The sequence below is a fragment of the Oncorhynchus keta genome, chromosome 10 (assembly GCF_023373465.1).
Source record: "Oncorhynchus keta strain PuntledgeMale-10-30-2019 chromosome 10, Oket_V2, whole genome shotgun sequence".
NCBI lineage: Eukaryota > Metazoa > Chordata > Actinopteri > Salmoniformes > Salmonidae > Oncorhynchus > Oncorhynchus keta.
In genome coordinates, this window is record NC_068430.1 from 52,505,039 (window position 1) to 52,521,455 (window position 16,417).

Consider the following 16,417-nt stretch of genomic DNA (forward strand, 5'->3'; position numbering starts at 1 on the left):
TAACAATTTTCAGCAAGCAAGTGGATCAAACCATTGTGAGGCAAAGGGGCGGGGGAATGCAAACTTTTGAAACTTAAAAACGTGCTATTAAGTGTCTGTAATCAGCACAAGTGCTTTCATTGCGTATTCTTAATATTATTGAAATTGTATAGTTATGTTTACAATGATATATTGGGGGGGCAGATCATATTCCCCCGTCCCCTCTGGGATTTCAGCGTATGCTATTGTCTCCATAAAAATGTGCAAATGCAAATAATCAGAACTGGCACGCAGACCGGTAGAAATTGTAGAATACATTGTAAGCTTCCCCAAACTTGAAACTCATGAGCAGCCTATGGCCTTACACTCTGATGAAGACAGCTTGGCTGTCGAAATGTTGGTAATTAAATTTTTGCATCTGAGCTCCTAGAGAGTGCGGCTCTTTTATTTTCAAGTTTTCTACTCTGCTAGCCAGCACCTCGCCTAAATAGGTGTGCATTTCTTTTCTTCTAGATCAGCCTATGGTCTTTACCAGAGGGGCAACTTTGGTTTTTAGAAGTAACTATATATTTTTTATTAATCCAGTCAGATACACACTCCAAACAGCCTACCCGACTGCTCGGAAGCGTCGCATTATCCTAAAGCATACCATTGCCTCATTGTCATTGTCAAGCCTTTTTATGTCTCTATTTGGTTTGGTCAGGGTGTGATTTGGGTGGGCATTCAATGTTCTGTTTTCGTTGTTTTCGTATTTCTATGTTTTGGCCGGGTATGGTTCTCAATCAGGGACAGCTATCTATGTTGTCTCTGATTGGGAATCATACTTAGGCAGCCTTTTCCCCTTTTGTCATTGTAGGAAGTTGTCTTTGTTAGGGGCACTATAGCCCTTTGTAAGCTTCGTTTTTGTAATTTCTTGTTTTGTTGGCGACATTTGACCAAACAAAAGAAAATGTACGCTCACAACGCTGCACCTTGGTCTTCCTTGAACGACGGCCGTGACACTCATTTTGTATCACATTCCAATGATAAAACTAGGGGGTTTCAAAAATGATTCGTTCAACTGATTCGTTCTGGCGGCAGGTCTGCAGTAATTGTTGCCAAATGTGCTTCCACCAAATATTAACTCTGGTGTGTGATGACCATGCGTAAGGCATGTTATTATTATTCATTTAGAAAATGTGGAGCAGGTTGTGTAGATCTGTAGGAAAAACAACTAATTTAATACCTTATTTAGACAAATTTTTAAGGCAGCAAAATATGACAACTGTGCAAGGGGTATGTAGATTTTCAGTAGGCACTGTAGGCCTATCAAGATACCTCATCACTGTTTATCAAGTCCTTCCGTTTCAACCTTTTGTCTTTATGTGACTATGTTTTTCTCATATTTAGATTTTTTCCATGTTACAAATAAAATTTACAACTTTGGTCCACTGTCTCAATGTTTTTCATCTCACAGCAAGTTTCTAGTGAGTGGGCAATCCTTGTTTTTAAATAGGTCTGGAGACAGGAAAACACACACTGAGGTTGCGTTGTAGTATGGGTTTATTTTTTGATTTTCCCAGTATTTTTCTACTGCTGCACGTGTGATAAGATATTATAATTTCGCCACATTTTCTCCAGTAAATTGATGGCAAGCTACTGTGAGGGTATTTGAGTTAGAAACAAATAACAAATCATGTTTTTCAACCATCTACAGAAGGCCTAGCTATGCAGTATAGTTTTTGGGGTTATTTAGCCAGGAGAGTACACAGGAAGTACCCAAATACTGACTAGCTGATGTGGTTATGGTAAAAAAAAGTGTTTAAAAAATATTTATTACATATGACTGTATTAAAATACCTGTGTTGTAGAAATACTAAGAAGATATTGAGGGAATGAGGATGTGGTTTCAATTATTGAAAATAAATCTGTCTTTAAGTGATCTACAATACAAGGACAAAGATGAAGACTTCAACTTGTAAGCTTTGTCACTCAGAATTTATTTATCTGCTTTGTATACAGATTTGTATAAAAAGTGGTTTCATTTGATAAAAACTAAATTCAATAGACTTGAAACAAACTGAAAACAAACTAAATGAAACAAACTCCAGAAACCTTAACTTGTTCACAGGCCAATGTCAATTGACTAATTAAACCTCATCTTATGTAAAGTCATAAGTGACTATTCAAGTAGTGATTACCAATCATACATTAAAATGAAAAAATAAATAAATCTATATCATAAACATCAAACAACATAGAAAGTTATTATGAGAACGAAAGCAATACATGTTTTAGTTTAAAAAAAATACATAAATATAAATAATATATATAATACTTAAGTTGTACATGAAATTCCTACCTTAAATACAATTATATTTATTAGCACCACCTGAATCCTTGCAAAATGACTAAGCTGACTTCACGGAGATCATTCTGTAGCCTACAATTTTTGCAGAGTTGTTTTTGAGGACTAGAGTAGCCTGCAACATTTTTTTCCCCACCATCCTCGGAATGAAACTGAAGCTCCTCTCCATAGTGCACCCTGGCTTAAACAGTTGAATCCTGCAAGATAGGAAGGCATTTGTACGTGAGGTATTTGTCTGAATGACGCAACATACGAACTGACAAGACCGGTTACTCATGTGAAGGTTAGGGGAATGGGGATTAAAGGGGTAGTTCACCCTGTAAGCAGTCTATGGACAAGATAAGACACTGGCAGCAATCCAGGCTTTGGTTTTGTTTACCTATCTTTCCATGTCAATAGACCGCTTACAGGATAAGGAAATCAATGTGTCTTTTTGTCATTTGAGTGAACTGTCCCTTTGAATCTAGTGAAGTTCATCTACTGCGTAACATCTCATAATGAACATGTTGAAGTGCAAAGAGTTTACAGAATGTGGTTTTGCCTCTAAATCTTGTCCCCCCTGTGTCCCCCCTGTGGATATCATTCACATTGCCATGGCTCATATTGCCATGGCACCAAGTAACCATGTACAGCATAGTTACAGCCTTTATATAAGAGTTTCAATTGTTTCTCCAAATGATCTTATACTGGTGTATAGTGCCACGGAAGTTTATACATTGTTACCTTCTGTCCTTGACTAACCATACAAATATTTAAGGACTTATACCGTACGACTATGCCACTCCTTGTGTTTACACGTGCTTTTGCTCAATGGGATCCACATTTTTGTTGTTGTTAGCAGTCGCCAACACTGCCTTCCGTCACTCCCTTATGTAAGAAATGAGACGCCAAAGAAGGAAACACATTCAACCCGAAAAGAACATGTCCTTTACCTTGAGTGCATTTCCCCCTCGATCAAACCAGAGCCAGTCACGGTTAGTAGGCCGCTCACAGGTACAGAGAAGGTGTTGCAGAAGACTACGAGGGCAGTGTGCTCCTTGTGTAGCATGACGGAGTCTTCATCTGCAATCTAAAGAATAAAAAGGTTAAAGCTATGTCCTTCATCTGCACACACAGTACACAGGATGTTATCAACCCATTTGTTTAGGTATAAAACAAGTAATGGACCTATTTCACATAGCACATTCCCGTCTAAACATAGCTATATTGTTTAGTCTGGGACTTAATTGCGTTGAGTGTTGACGCAAGATGTGTAACGGACGTTCAAAGACCAACCCGTGTGAAGTTCATTTGGTGTGGAGAGACGTTCTGAAGAGATGCCTGTACCTGTATGGAGAGTTGAGGGCTGGTGATGTTGAACTCCTCTGAGGCCAAGACTCTCTCCTGAGTGGACTCGTCCTCAATGACCACAGCCAGGTTGACCAAGTCATCTCCCATCAGAGACTCATACTGGGCATGGTCGATCAGGTGATGGATGACCATAGCTGGAGGGAGGGCGAGGGAGAAAGAGTGAGGGGGGAACAAATGAGTGAATACACAAGGTAGGTTCAACAAAATGGTATGGTGTACCTGAAATGTTCTATATGACCAAAGACTGAATTTGAAGGGAAAGTACTACTTTTAAGTGGTATAGAAGGTATGTCAAGAAATACAACACATTTCATTTCATATATCTGTATGGAGGGAGTACAGTATCTTTAGGGTGCTAACCATATGACATTATGCGCTAATTCTAACGTTATCGATGCGTTAAGCTTCCTACCTTCATACGGCGCTATCCGGACGATGTTGTGGACCTCCCAGAAGGTGCCCGAGGGACTACGGTTGTACTTCTTGGTCTGAGCGTTGACATGCTCCCTCAGCACCTTGGGGATGCTGTCCGTGTTGGTGACCATGACTGTGAAGGTTATGTTTTCCCCAGCCACAGGCACTTTAAGGAGGCTCAGAGACACTGAGAGGCCCCGGGTTGACCCTAAATGAGACACATATGAATGGCACATTAAATGAAGCGTATTATGTCAATGACTCAAAGAAGTGTAAGATGTCAATGACTCAATTAAATGTATGATGTCAATTACTCAATTAAATGTATGATGTCAATGACTCAATTAAATGTATGATGTCAATGACTCAATTAAATGTATGATGTCAATGACTCAATTAAATGTATGATGTCAATGACTCAATTAAATGTATGATGTCAATTACTCAATTAAATGTATGATGTCAATGACTCAATTAAATGTATGATGTCAATGACTCAATTAAATGTATGATGTCAATGACTCAATTAAATGTATGATGTCAATGACTCAATTAAATGTATGATGTCAATGACTCAATTAAATGTATGATGTCAATGACTCAATTAAATGTATGATGTCAATGACTCAATTAAATGTATGATGTCAATGACTCAATTAAATGTATGATGTCAATGACTCAATTAAATGTATGATGTCAATGACTCAATTAAATGTATGATGTCAATGACTCAATTAAATGTATGATGTCAATGACTCAATTAAATGTATGATGTCAATGACTCAATTAAATGTATGATGTCAATGACTCAATTAAATGTATGATGTCAATGACTCAATTAAATGTATGATGTCAATGACTCAATTAAATGTATGATGTCAATGACTCAATTAAATGTATGATGTCAATGAAATTTGTGGACAGATGGAAATACAGACAGAACCATATAGAAGATCAAGTAATCAACACTCACCTCGCTTATGTGTTGATTCTCCTGAAAATGCTAGAGAGAAAAAAAAACAAAAAAACCTCGTTAGACATTTGGAAATAGGAATAGGAATTTGCTTGTAATAAATACTGTTGAATAAGTGATATTTTTTTCATACACTGAATGAATAATGTAGCTAGTAAGTTAGCACTTACTTGCACTCTTTGATCTGTGTAAGGACATGGCTGCTGCATATGAAACAAAAATGGATTTAGACAAAGACGATCGTTACAGTATGAACACAATGCTGTGACATTGAGACTCAAAAGAGATCACTATTCTTGAACCAACATTCACAATCATTTTATGGATTCATAACAACCACTCAAAGGCCACTTTACTCATAGTATAGAGAGGTAGTGTAGGGTTATGGTGAATCCCTTTATATACCACATATATATACAGTAAATATGCATACATATATATATATATATATATATATATACACATACAGACAGACAGTGTATTCGGAAAGTATTCAGACCACTTCACTTTTTCCACATTTTGTTACCTTACAGCCTTAATCTAATCTTAAATCTTTTCCCCCCTTATTAATCTACACACAATACCCCATAATGACAACAAAAAAATACTAATAAAAATGTTCGAAGATTTATTGAAAATAAAAAACCTAAATATTTTATTTCCATAAGTATTCAGACACTTTGCTATGATCCTCAAAATTTAGCTCAGGCACATTCTGTTTCCATTGATCATCCTTGAGATGTTTCTTCAACTTCATTGGAGTCCACCTGTGGTAAATTCAATTGATTGGAGATGATTTGGAAAGGCACAGACCTGTCTATATAAGGTCCCACAGTTGACAGTGCATGTCAGAGCAAAAACCAAGTCATGAGGTCAAAGGAATTGTCCGTAGAGCTCCGAGACAGTATTGTGTCAAGGTACAGATCTGGGGAAGGGTACCAAAACATTTCTGCAGTATTGAAGGTCCCCAAGAACACAGTGGCCTCCATCATTCTTAAATGGAAGCATTTTGGAACCACAAAGGCTCTTCCTAGAGCTGGATTCCCGGCCAAACTGAGCAATCTTGGTCAAGAAGGTGACCAAGAACCTAATGGTTACTCTGACAGAGCTCCAGAGTTCCTCTGTGGAGATGGGAGAACCTTCCAGAAGGACAACAATGTCTGCAGCACTCCACCAATCAGGCCTTTATGGTAGAGTGGTCAGATGGAAGCCACTCCTCAGTAAAAGGCACATGACAGCCCGCTTGGAATTTGCAAAAAGGCACCTAAAGGACTGTCAGACCATGAGAAACAGGATTATCTGGTCTGATGAAACCAAGTTGGAACTATTTGGCCTGAATGCCAAGTATCAGGTCTGGAGGAAACCAGGTACCGCATGTTTTTCAGCTGCAGGGACTGGCAGACCAGTCAGTATCGAGTGAAAGATTAATGGAGCAAAGTACAGGGAGATCCTTTATGAAAACCTGCTCCAGAGCACTCAGGATCTCAGACTGGGGCGAAGGTTCACCTTCCAACAGGACAACAACCCTAAGCACACAGCCAAGACAACACAGGAGTGGTTTCGGGACAAGACTCTGAATGTCCATGAGAGGCCACGCAAAGAGCCTGGACTTGAACTCGATCTAACATTTCTGCAGAGACCTGAAAATAGCTGTGCAGCAATGCTCCCGATCCAAGCTGAAGAGCTTGAGAGGATCTGCATAGAAGAATGGGAGAAACTCCCCAAATAGAGGTGTGGCAAGCTTGTAGCATCATACCCAAGAAGTCTCGCTGCTGTAATCGCTGCCAAAGGTGCTTCAAGACAGTACTGAGTAAAGGGTCTGAATACTTATGTAAATGTAATAATTCCGTTTTTCTAAATAGCTGTTTTTGCTTTGTCATTATGGGGTATTGTGTGTAGATTGATGAGGGAAAAAAACGATGTAATACATTTTAAAGGCTGTATCGCAACAAAATGTGGAAAAAGAGCCTCCCGGGTGGCGCAGTGGTCTAAGGCACTGCATCGCAGTGCTAGCTGTGCTACCAGAGACTCTGGGTTCGCGTCCAGGCTCTGTCGCAGCCGGCCGTGACCAGGAGGTCCGTGGGGCGACGCACAATTGGCCTAGCGTCGTCCGGGTTAGGGAGGGTTTGGCCGGTAGGGATATCCTTGTCTCATCGCACACTAGCGACTCCTTCCGGGTTGGATGCGCTCTGTTAAAGAAGCTGTGCGGCTTGGTTGGGTTGTGTTTAGGAGGACGCATGGCTTTCGACCTTCGTCTCTCCCGAGCCCGTACGGGAGTTGTAGCGATGAGACAAGACAGTAACTACTAACAATTGGATACCACGAAATTATGGAGAAAAGGGGGTAAAAATATATATATTTATTTTTAAATGTGGAAAAAGTGAAGTGGTCTGAATACTTTCCGAATGCACTGTATTTATTTATGTATATACATGTGTGTGTGTGTGTGTGTGTGTGTGTGTGTGTGTGTGTGTATGGTGTGTCTTCATAGTCTACAAATAGTTTATTATTATTAGTTACTACAAAGTCTTACCGATTTGATATTAGCATTTGATTCATGGCATCATTTCCTGTTCGACTCACCTTTGGTGGGTTTGTAGTTCCCTGTGATGTTCTGGGGCCTTGGTGAGCCTATGGTCTGGGTGACGATGAGGGAACCAACTCTCTCTGTGTCTATGCTGGAACTCAGCACCTGGCCCTGCTTCACAATGACCGTGTGGACGTCAGCATTCACCTCAGCATACACAAAGGGGATGTCGTAGACCAGGTCCACACGCCGGTCTCTGATAGCCTTCACTGGGGCTGGGCCACAGCAGAAGATTCCTAGGAGGGGGAAATATATGGTGGAGCTTTAGAACTAGAAGCGATAGTAGCCTTACTCTTTGATTGATTCCAGTCTGGATGACATAGAATGTGTCATAAAAATAATATAAACAGGTAATAGACATATATATAAAGAAATTGTCTGGTTATCAGTGTCGGTGGCTTGTGACTGACAAGTGCAGTGTCTGAATATCATAAAAAACTAAAATAATAGTTTTTTGTTATTTATGAATGGACTTTCAGTTTTTATTTAATCTAACTTGTATTATGGAGTTTCTATTTAGTCTGTTTCGACTCTGACCTCCGCTCCTCTCCTGCGGGGTTGGATCCAAAACCTGCCATCCGTCAAATCCTGCACCCAGGTCTGGCCGGGTCATCCAACACTCCACCCATACATGGAAATTCCTGAAACGGAGGACAAAAAAAGCACATTGTAATACCAAAGACTGATTGATTTTTACATGCAATTACTTACATGTCACTTAAAATACTTCTTGCTATCATATAATCTACCTTCATATTATTTCATCGACGAATAATATTTAATATTCACGGTGTGGTAATGCTGTAGACTAGATATCTGCTTACCATATGCTGTCTTTACTGTGAGGTAGTTTCTTGCCCGTCTCAGAGTAAAACTCCTCGATGACCAGGTTGCCGTTGGTGTCATGGGCTGAGTTGAAGTTGGTGATGACACGGGACGGAATACCAAGAGCTCTCATGACTAGGAAGAGATAGAAATACAAGGATGAAGAATTTGACCAATGATTTTCTAACTCTTTCTATTCCTAACATAAATTAGACACTCTTGTTCAAATATTCCATTACGATGGTGCCATGATGAACTTATACAGAAATTCAGCTGGGAGTGATATTATTCCATATGCATTGATAAAACATTTTTACAATACATACATTTCCAACATATTCATTACCTGTGCACATCACAGCAGCAAACACCCAGCACTGGCCGTACATCACTGGGCTGAACTTGGACTTGGCCCACTGTCTCAAAATATCCGCACTTCCTGTCCACTTGGAGGGGTTCACCCCGTTCTTGAAATCGCCCAACCAGTTCCCTCTCAGGACTCCTCGGTCGTCCTCGCAGTTGATCTGACAGAGAATGACACAATTATCTACCCAATGTTCCCTCTAGGGATCAACCATGTTTATTCTGTAACCATTTATTTGACATTTCTTAAATACCTTGTAACAGTCTAGTGCAAAAAATCAAGTACAAAGAACCATTTATTCAATTCAGAGTGAAATCATTTAAGAAAGGTTAACATGGTAAGATGAAACAATATTTTTTTAATGGCCTTATCACGTAACCTCACTTCAACCCTCATTGCTTGAACTGAAATATAAACACATTGCGTGAGCGTATTATCAGTATTATAGACTGCCAGACATTTCAAGCCAGGACCTGTTTTGTGAGCTCCAGAGCTCTTATTCTAATTTCCACACATAAAGCATGAGAGATTAATTTACTATCTGAGGGATCTGAGGCATTGTCACTCACCATGGCAGACACCACCCTACTGAGGTAGATAGGATCGGAGTGGCCTAGGTAGTCCTTCTGCAAGTTCCTGCCGTGCTGCGGGCTGACCTGGAGCAGCTTCAGACAAATATCCAGAATCTCTGGCTCGTACTGCATAGAGAGAAACAAAATGGAATATTTATTTATTTATTTACTTTTTTCATCTATGTTATACATTTTTCATTTCTGTAATTATTTTGTCAACTTATGTCATTATTTATTCGTTTATGGAATAGATTTTTCATTTATTCCTTTATATTTATCTTTAGTCATGTATGTTGTCATGTCCAGCCTTTTTGTAGATGTCTCTGGAAAATGTGGTAATTGACTGTGAATGGTATCGTAAAATGTCTTGAAGCTGGTCAGGAGATGCTCACCTGATCGAACGACCAAGGTCTTGATTCAAGGTTTTTAGGGGTCCCCATGTACAATAAACCAGAGTCATTATTTACATATTCCTCTCTCTGGTCTTCGAAGGGAATGTACACTGCGTCCTCTGGAGGGAGAACACTTTGATTACTTTGACATCAAACATGTTTGTATCTTAAATAATTCGTACTTACTTTGAGAATGGATCGATGTAGAAATGTGCCAATATGAACCCTTACCTCTCCACCGCAAAAACAGAGGTTTTGCGGATTTTGAGGATTCAAAATAGCTGCCATGCATCACCAACGTTATCACACTTAGTAAAGCACTTTTGATGAAAGGCACTGCAATAATGCAGTGTACCATTATCATGTCCAGAAATCTTATTATCCTATCTAACCGAGATTCAAGTTTGCATTAGACTCAAGGACAATCTGTGTTGGGATACATTCCATTTCATTTTGTGTCTTGAATCAGAATTCCTATTCACTTCTATATTGCTATGAAGCGAAATGGACTTGACCCCAAACCCGGCTACAATCAATACATTTAATCATAGGAGCGGGTTTAAGTCGTTCTGTAGATTAACTCACCGTGGCACCAGGGGTTGCAAAGGAGAACAAAGTCTCCCACCACGTAGCCCTTCTGACCGTGCTGTGTGAGCACGTGGAGCTGAACACTGTAGCGCCCTATGGAGGAAGAGGCAGGGCTGGATATGTACAGAGAGGGAGAGTTGGGGTTCAGGCCTTTGGGGGTGAAGTAGGCACTCCATCGGGAGGTGGATCTCTGCTTGGAGAAGGTAACGGGGAACTCTGCGTACAGCTGTCCTGTTGGGAAAAAGGAATGAATATGGGTCAGATAACGCAATGCTCACCACCACTATTGTCTCCTTAATCCTCATGAATGGGTATACTTAAGCTTTCTACAGAGTTAAATACATCATCCATGCTCTGACAAATGTCCTAACCAATTATTGACAAAACAAATATGACTTGAACAGTATGCATCGCAGTGTACCTAGGAGGATTCTGAACATCAGGGTGTCGGTGTGTGGGTTGAAGGCTCGTCCCTTCAGGAGCAGGGTGATTTTGAAGGGTGCTCCTCTCCGCACCACCAGGGTTTTAGAGCTGAACCCCTGGGTGTAGTGGCTCTCATGGTTGCCCTGAAGTTCCAGGTTGACATATTGGATTCTCAATTCTGGAGGGAAAGAAACACACTGGGCGTTTGTCAATGGAATACTGAAGACTTTTAACGCGAGTCAAATGCAGAGATCGGAAACTACATCGAAATGCGGAAGTACCAAGATGTTCCTTTTTTGCTGTTCAATAAGATATCTACTCTGAAGTCAATTTTCCTTAGCAGTGCTAATAACACATTTAACAATTCCATCTAGAAAAAGAAAGATTTTTCTTCTTTTTTTTAAACAGATAATCAAATCATTCAGTTTTACACTGACATAATTTCAAGCATTATTAAAGCATACTGATTCAATTGTGGTGTCAAGAGCTCACGGGTGTGCAGTGTTGAATTGCCGCGAAAGTGTTATTGCGGATTGACCATATGACCACACAACTACAGTTTGACAGCTGAGTAAATCGGAGTTGTGATAAAACCCACCAAAGAATCATACCACTAAACTTGTAATGTCACAGGACAACAAATTGAGCAGTCTAAAAAATAGTCATAAGACATAGCCTAACGATAAGCATATCAAAAGCAGTATCTCACCTTCCATCTGTGTGTGCTCCGGTTCGAAAGGCTCACTGTTTTAGTGATATGGGGAACACTTTCCATCTCTACCTATTTAAACAGTCTCCTCTGCCCCACCCACTGGAGTGTCTGAAGAATTACTGTACTGGGTGTTTGCAAGCGGATTAACTGGTTTCGCCTATGATCACTGGCAGGTTTTTAATATGACTTATAACCTTTATGTGATCGCCTAGGGAAAGAGTTGTACAATAGTCAAGGATATAGGTGTGTTCGTGCGCAGATGTCTTACCAACATGCATGTTTAGAATGTGAGTGACTAACAGGACCAACCCACTCAAAGGTACAGTACATCCCAGATAGCAAGATATGTCCCCTGCATGCTATTTTACGCTGGCACAATGCCCAAGGCTATACATTCGAGTTAGCCACTTAAGACATGATTTGCATGTCTGGCTGGTAGCCCCCATTCAGAGGGCCACTATAAGCCCTTGGCAGACCACTTTTGCATCTCTGGTATTAAAGCCTCCGCTCAGAGGACAGCCATTTAGCCATTAATTAATTTGAAAGATAATAGCAAGGAATTTCTCTCATCTCAAATTCGGCCTGCCACCCTCTGCCTACTATAGCCAGCCAGAGGCTGCAAGCTGTTTTGTTGTTTCCATAAATACCTTGTATTTGTTGTGATTTTATTTAGATTTCATTTATTTGCCAATTTAAAAACACAATACAACCACACATGGGGACATAATCCATTACAGATTACATAAAAAGTGATAGGCCTACATCTAAACATTTACAGTTTAAGTTAATGATAAAATTATTATGTCCAATAATAGCCTACATTTTTACCATTGATTTAATATAGGCTACTATATATTTGAGGCACTATATATTTGTGGCAATAAATGCCACTTCCTAAACTGCCAGAATAACAACAAAAAAATCCAGAAAAACACATGTCAAAAATGTTATAAATTGATTAGCATTTTAATGAGGGAAATAAGTATTTGACCCCTCTCAATCAGAAAGATTTCTGGTTCCCAAGTGTCTTTTATACAGGTAACGAGCTGAGATTAGGAGCACCCTCCTAAAGGGAGTGCTACTAATCTCAGCTGGTTACCTGTATAAAAGACACCTGTCCACAGAAGCAATCAATCAATCCGATTCCAAACTCTCCACCATGGCCAATACCAAAGAGCTCTCCAAGGATGTCAGGGACAAGATTGTAGACCTACACAAGGCTGGAATGGGCTACAAGACCATCGCCAAGCAGTTTGGTAAGAAGGTGACAACAGTTGGTGCGATTATTCGCAAATGGAAGAAACACAAATGAACTGTAAATCTCCCTCAGCCTGGTTCTCCATGCAAGATCTCACCTCGTGGAGTTGCAATGATCATGAGAATGGTGAGGAATCAGCCCAGAACTACAGGGGAGGATCTTGTCAATGATCTCAAGGCAGCTGGGACCATAGTCACAAAGAAAACAATTGGTAACACACTACGCCGTGAAGGACTGAAATCCTGCAGTGCCCGCAAGGTCCCCCTGCTCAAGAAAGCACATTTACATGCCCATCTGAAGTCTGCCAATGAACATCTGAATGATTCAGAGCACAACTGGGTGAAAGTGTTGTGGTCAGATGAGACCAAAATGGAGCTCTTTGGCATCAACTCAACTCGCCGTGTTTGGAGGAGGAGGAATGCCGCCTAGGACCCCAAGAACACCATCTCCACCGTTAAACATGGAGGTGGAAACATTATGCTTTGGGGGTGTTTTTCTGCAAAGGGGACAGGACAACTTCACCGCATCAAATGGACGATAGCCGGGGCCATGTACTGTCAAATCTTGGGTGAGAACCTCCTTCCCTCAGCCAGGGCATTGAAAATGGGTCGTGGATGGGCATTCCAGCATGACAATGACCCAAAACACACGGCCAAGGCAACAAAGGAGTGGCTCAAGAAGAAGCACATTAGGTCCTGGAGTGGCCTAGCCAGTCTCCAGACCTTAATCCCATAGAAAATATGTGGAGGGGGCTGAAGGTTCGAGTTGTTAAACGTCAGCCTTGAAACCTTAATGACTTGGAGAAGATTGACAAAGAGGAGTGGGACAAAATCCCTCCTGAGGTGTGTGCAAACCTGGTGGCCAACTACAAGAAATGTCTGACCTCTGTGATTGCCAACAAGGGTTTTGCCACCAAGTACTAAGTCGTGTTTTGCAGAGGGGTCAAATACTTATTTACCTCAAAATGCAAATCAATTTATAACATTTTTGACATGCGTTTTTCTGGACTTTTTTGTTGTTATTCTGTCTCTCACTGTTCAAATAAACCCACCATTAAAATTATAGACTGATCATGTCTTTGTCAGTGGGCAAACGTACAAAATCAGCAGGGGATCAAATACTTTTTTCCCCTCACTGTACCTAGCATTGTCTTTTCCAACAGAAAGAAATGGCTAATTCTGGGTCGCTATTGAAGTCCTTAAACTCGTTAGTTCTCTCTACTGTAAAAATGGAAATCTCAGGTTTACTCTGATTGTGGCTCTATCACTTTCCATTCTTTCCTGTCTGCGCTCCAAATTTCTCTGTTTCTATGGCTTAGAAGGAGGAGTAGTTTCTGCTGGGTCAGGTCGTTTGCCCATCACGTCTGCCATATCTATGCTAGCTAAGTGTTGGCCATGGGCTCAGCTGGCTAGCTATCATACCTAGGGCTGTGGCAGTCACACAATTTTGTCAGCCGGTGATTGTCAAGCAAATAATTGTCGGTCTCACAGTGATCGACAGTTAATTAACATAAACACATTTAGCATCTCCTGGCTTCCACACACAGCCTACAAGCCACCGGCGCAGGCATTTGGAACATCTACATTTAAACAAGTCTAATAAATCCATGTAATATAGCCTACACCTTCTCAATAAATCCATTATTTATTTTAGACAGGTCTAAAGAGGTATGATATGAAGAAAATGTAGTCTATTTCAGGAGAACAGAATTGCATACTCTGAGTCATCCTTATGTAAGGTCCTGATCTGGCTATGCCATATGGCTGTTGGCTACAATAGTTCATTTAACAAACAAGATTTGCTTAGAATTCCGTGGCATTATTTTATAGCATGAAGAATACAATTTAACAAAGCAAACGTACAAAATACTTATTTTCCACCATTTTTTCTAATTTTGTCTGTCATAGTTGAAGTGAACCTATGATGAAAATTACAGGCCTCTCTCATATTTTTAAGTGGGAGAACTTGCACAATTGGTGGCTGACTAAATACTTTTTTGCCCCACTATATATCTGGAGTACTTCTTGTGTCTTATCCGGTAACCTGTGTGAATTTCAGTATGCTCTCTCTTATTCTCTCTCTCCTCTCGGAGGACCTGAGCCCTAGAACAATGTCTCAGGGCTACCTGGCCTGATGCCTCCTTGCTGTCCCCAGTCCACCTGGTCATGCTGCTGCTCCAGTTTCAACTGTTCTGGCTGCGGCTATGGAACCCTGACCTGTTCACTGGACATGCTACCTTGTCCCAGACCTGCTGTTTTGGACTCTCTCTCTACCGAACCTGCTGTCTCTAACTCTGAATGATCGGCTATGAAAAGCCAACTGACATTTACTCCTCAGGTGCTGACCTGTTGCACCCTCTACAACCACTGTGATTATTATTATCTGACCATGCTGGTCATCTATGAACGTTTGAACATCTTGGCCATGTTCTGTTATAATCTCCACCCGGCACAGTCAGAAGAGGTCTGGCCACCCCTCAGAGCTTAGTTCCTCTCTAGGTTTCCTCCTAGGTTCTGGCCTTTCTAGGGAGGTTTTCCTAGCTACAATGCTTCTACATCTATATTGCTTGCTGTTTGGGGTTTTAGGCTGGGTTTTTGTACAGCACATTGTGATATCGGCTGATGTATTTATGAAGCCCTTTTTACATTTGATTTGATTGATCAATTACCGTGACTAACCGGTCACGTGGAAGTTGACTGCCCTCATGACTCGTGACCGCCGGTGTGGCGGAAATAGTCACCACAACAGCCCTAATCATACCACTAGAATATCCCCTGTGGCACCTTGTCCTCAGTGACAGAAAACACATAATTCATTGTGTGCTCCACAAAATCTATCAGAAAATCCGACCCGACCAGGAACATGAATGCCACTGAATACAGAGGTTCTCCGGCAGGCTAGGGGCACACTGTTGCTAGTATTGGATGACCACTAGTGACTTATTGAACACAAATACAAACCGTTATATTGCAGCTTAAAGCCATATCATCTATTACTCCTCCTGAAATCATGTTTTTCTAACCATAGAATGTAAAAATGAATCATATCTACAGTAGACCTACTACTTTGGTTTTGAGGTGACACGGGTATGATGAAAGGTTAAGGTGGATTAAGTACAGATCTACCAAACATCAGATTATGGGCCTGTTTCCAGGTTTTGATGAAACCTAGACCGGAAACCAGTTCTGTATAAAACGTGAAATTCACAGGAAAACAGGTGTGGCCATGTGGGTGTGGGGAGACACAAACACAAATGCATGCACTCCCTCAAGTACACACACACACACACACACACGCACACGCACACGCACACGCACACGCACACGCACACACACGCACACACACACACACACGCACACGCACACGCACACACGCGTGTTTAATTGAGATCTTATCAGTACCTGGCCTTGAATTTAGCGGTTTCTATTTAGTAAAGTTTTCAAGCAGAGATCTACACAATCATGTCTACTATTCTTCCACGATGCTGTCTCTCATCCTTTCTCCTGGACTACTAACACCTTGTCGTCAAAGTGGCATGGGGTGGACAATTCGGTTGACTCAGCATACAAACCCCTGAAGTGGAATAGGTTAATTTCACAGGAAAATTATTGGTCAGACAGTGTTCGAGGAACT

The 16,417-nt window shown here is 40.9% G+C and overlaps 1 protein-coding gene across 2 annotated transcripts; it reads right to left on the reverse strand.

Moving 5' to 3' along the window:
* Window positions 1–1,503: 1,503 nt before the first annotated feature.
* tgm5l (transglutaminase 5, like) lies at window positions 1,504–11,606 on the reverse strand. Of its 2 annotated transcripts, none has more exons than XM_035778566.2 (15): window positions 11,524–11,606; window positions 10,813–10,992; window positions 10,389–10,622; window positions 9,804–9,922; window positions 9,409–9,537; window positions 8,822–8,999; window positions 8,475–8,610; window positions 8,188–8,291; window positions 7,647–7,886; window positions 5,234–5,263; window positions 5,064–5,093; window positions 4,089–4,298; window positions 3,653–3,810; window positions 3,259–3,395; window positions 1,504–2,523 (listed from the first exon to the last, which is right to left on the reverse strand). In XM_035778566.2, the coding sequence occupies exons 1-15, from the start codon at window positions 11,528–11,530 to the stop codon at window positions 2,370–2,372; spliced, it is 2,046 nt and encodes a 681-aa protein (XP_035634459.1). In that variant the 5' UTR covers window positions 11,531–11,606; the 3' UTR covers window positions 1,504–2,369. The 2 variants fall into 2 exon arrangements, with proteins under 2 accessions (XP_035634459.1, XP_035634458.1); XM_035778565.2 differs by having other exon boundaries at window positions 5,234–5,266.
* Between the last annotated feature and the right edge of the window lie 4,811 nt (window positions 11,607–16,417).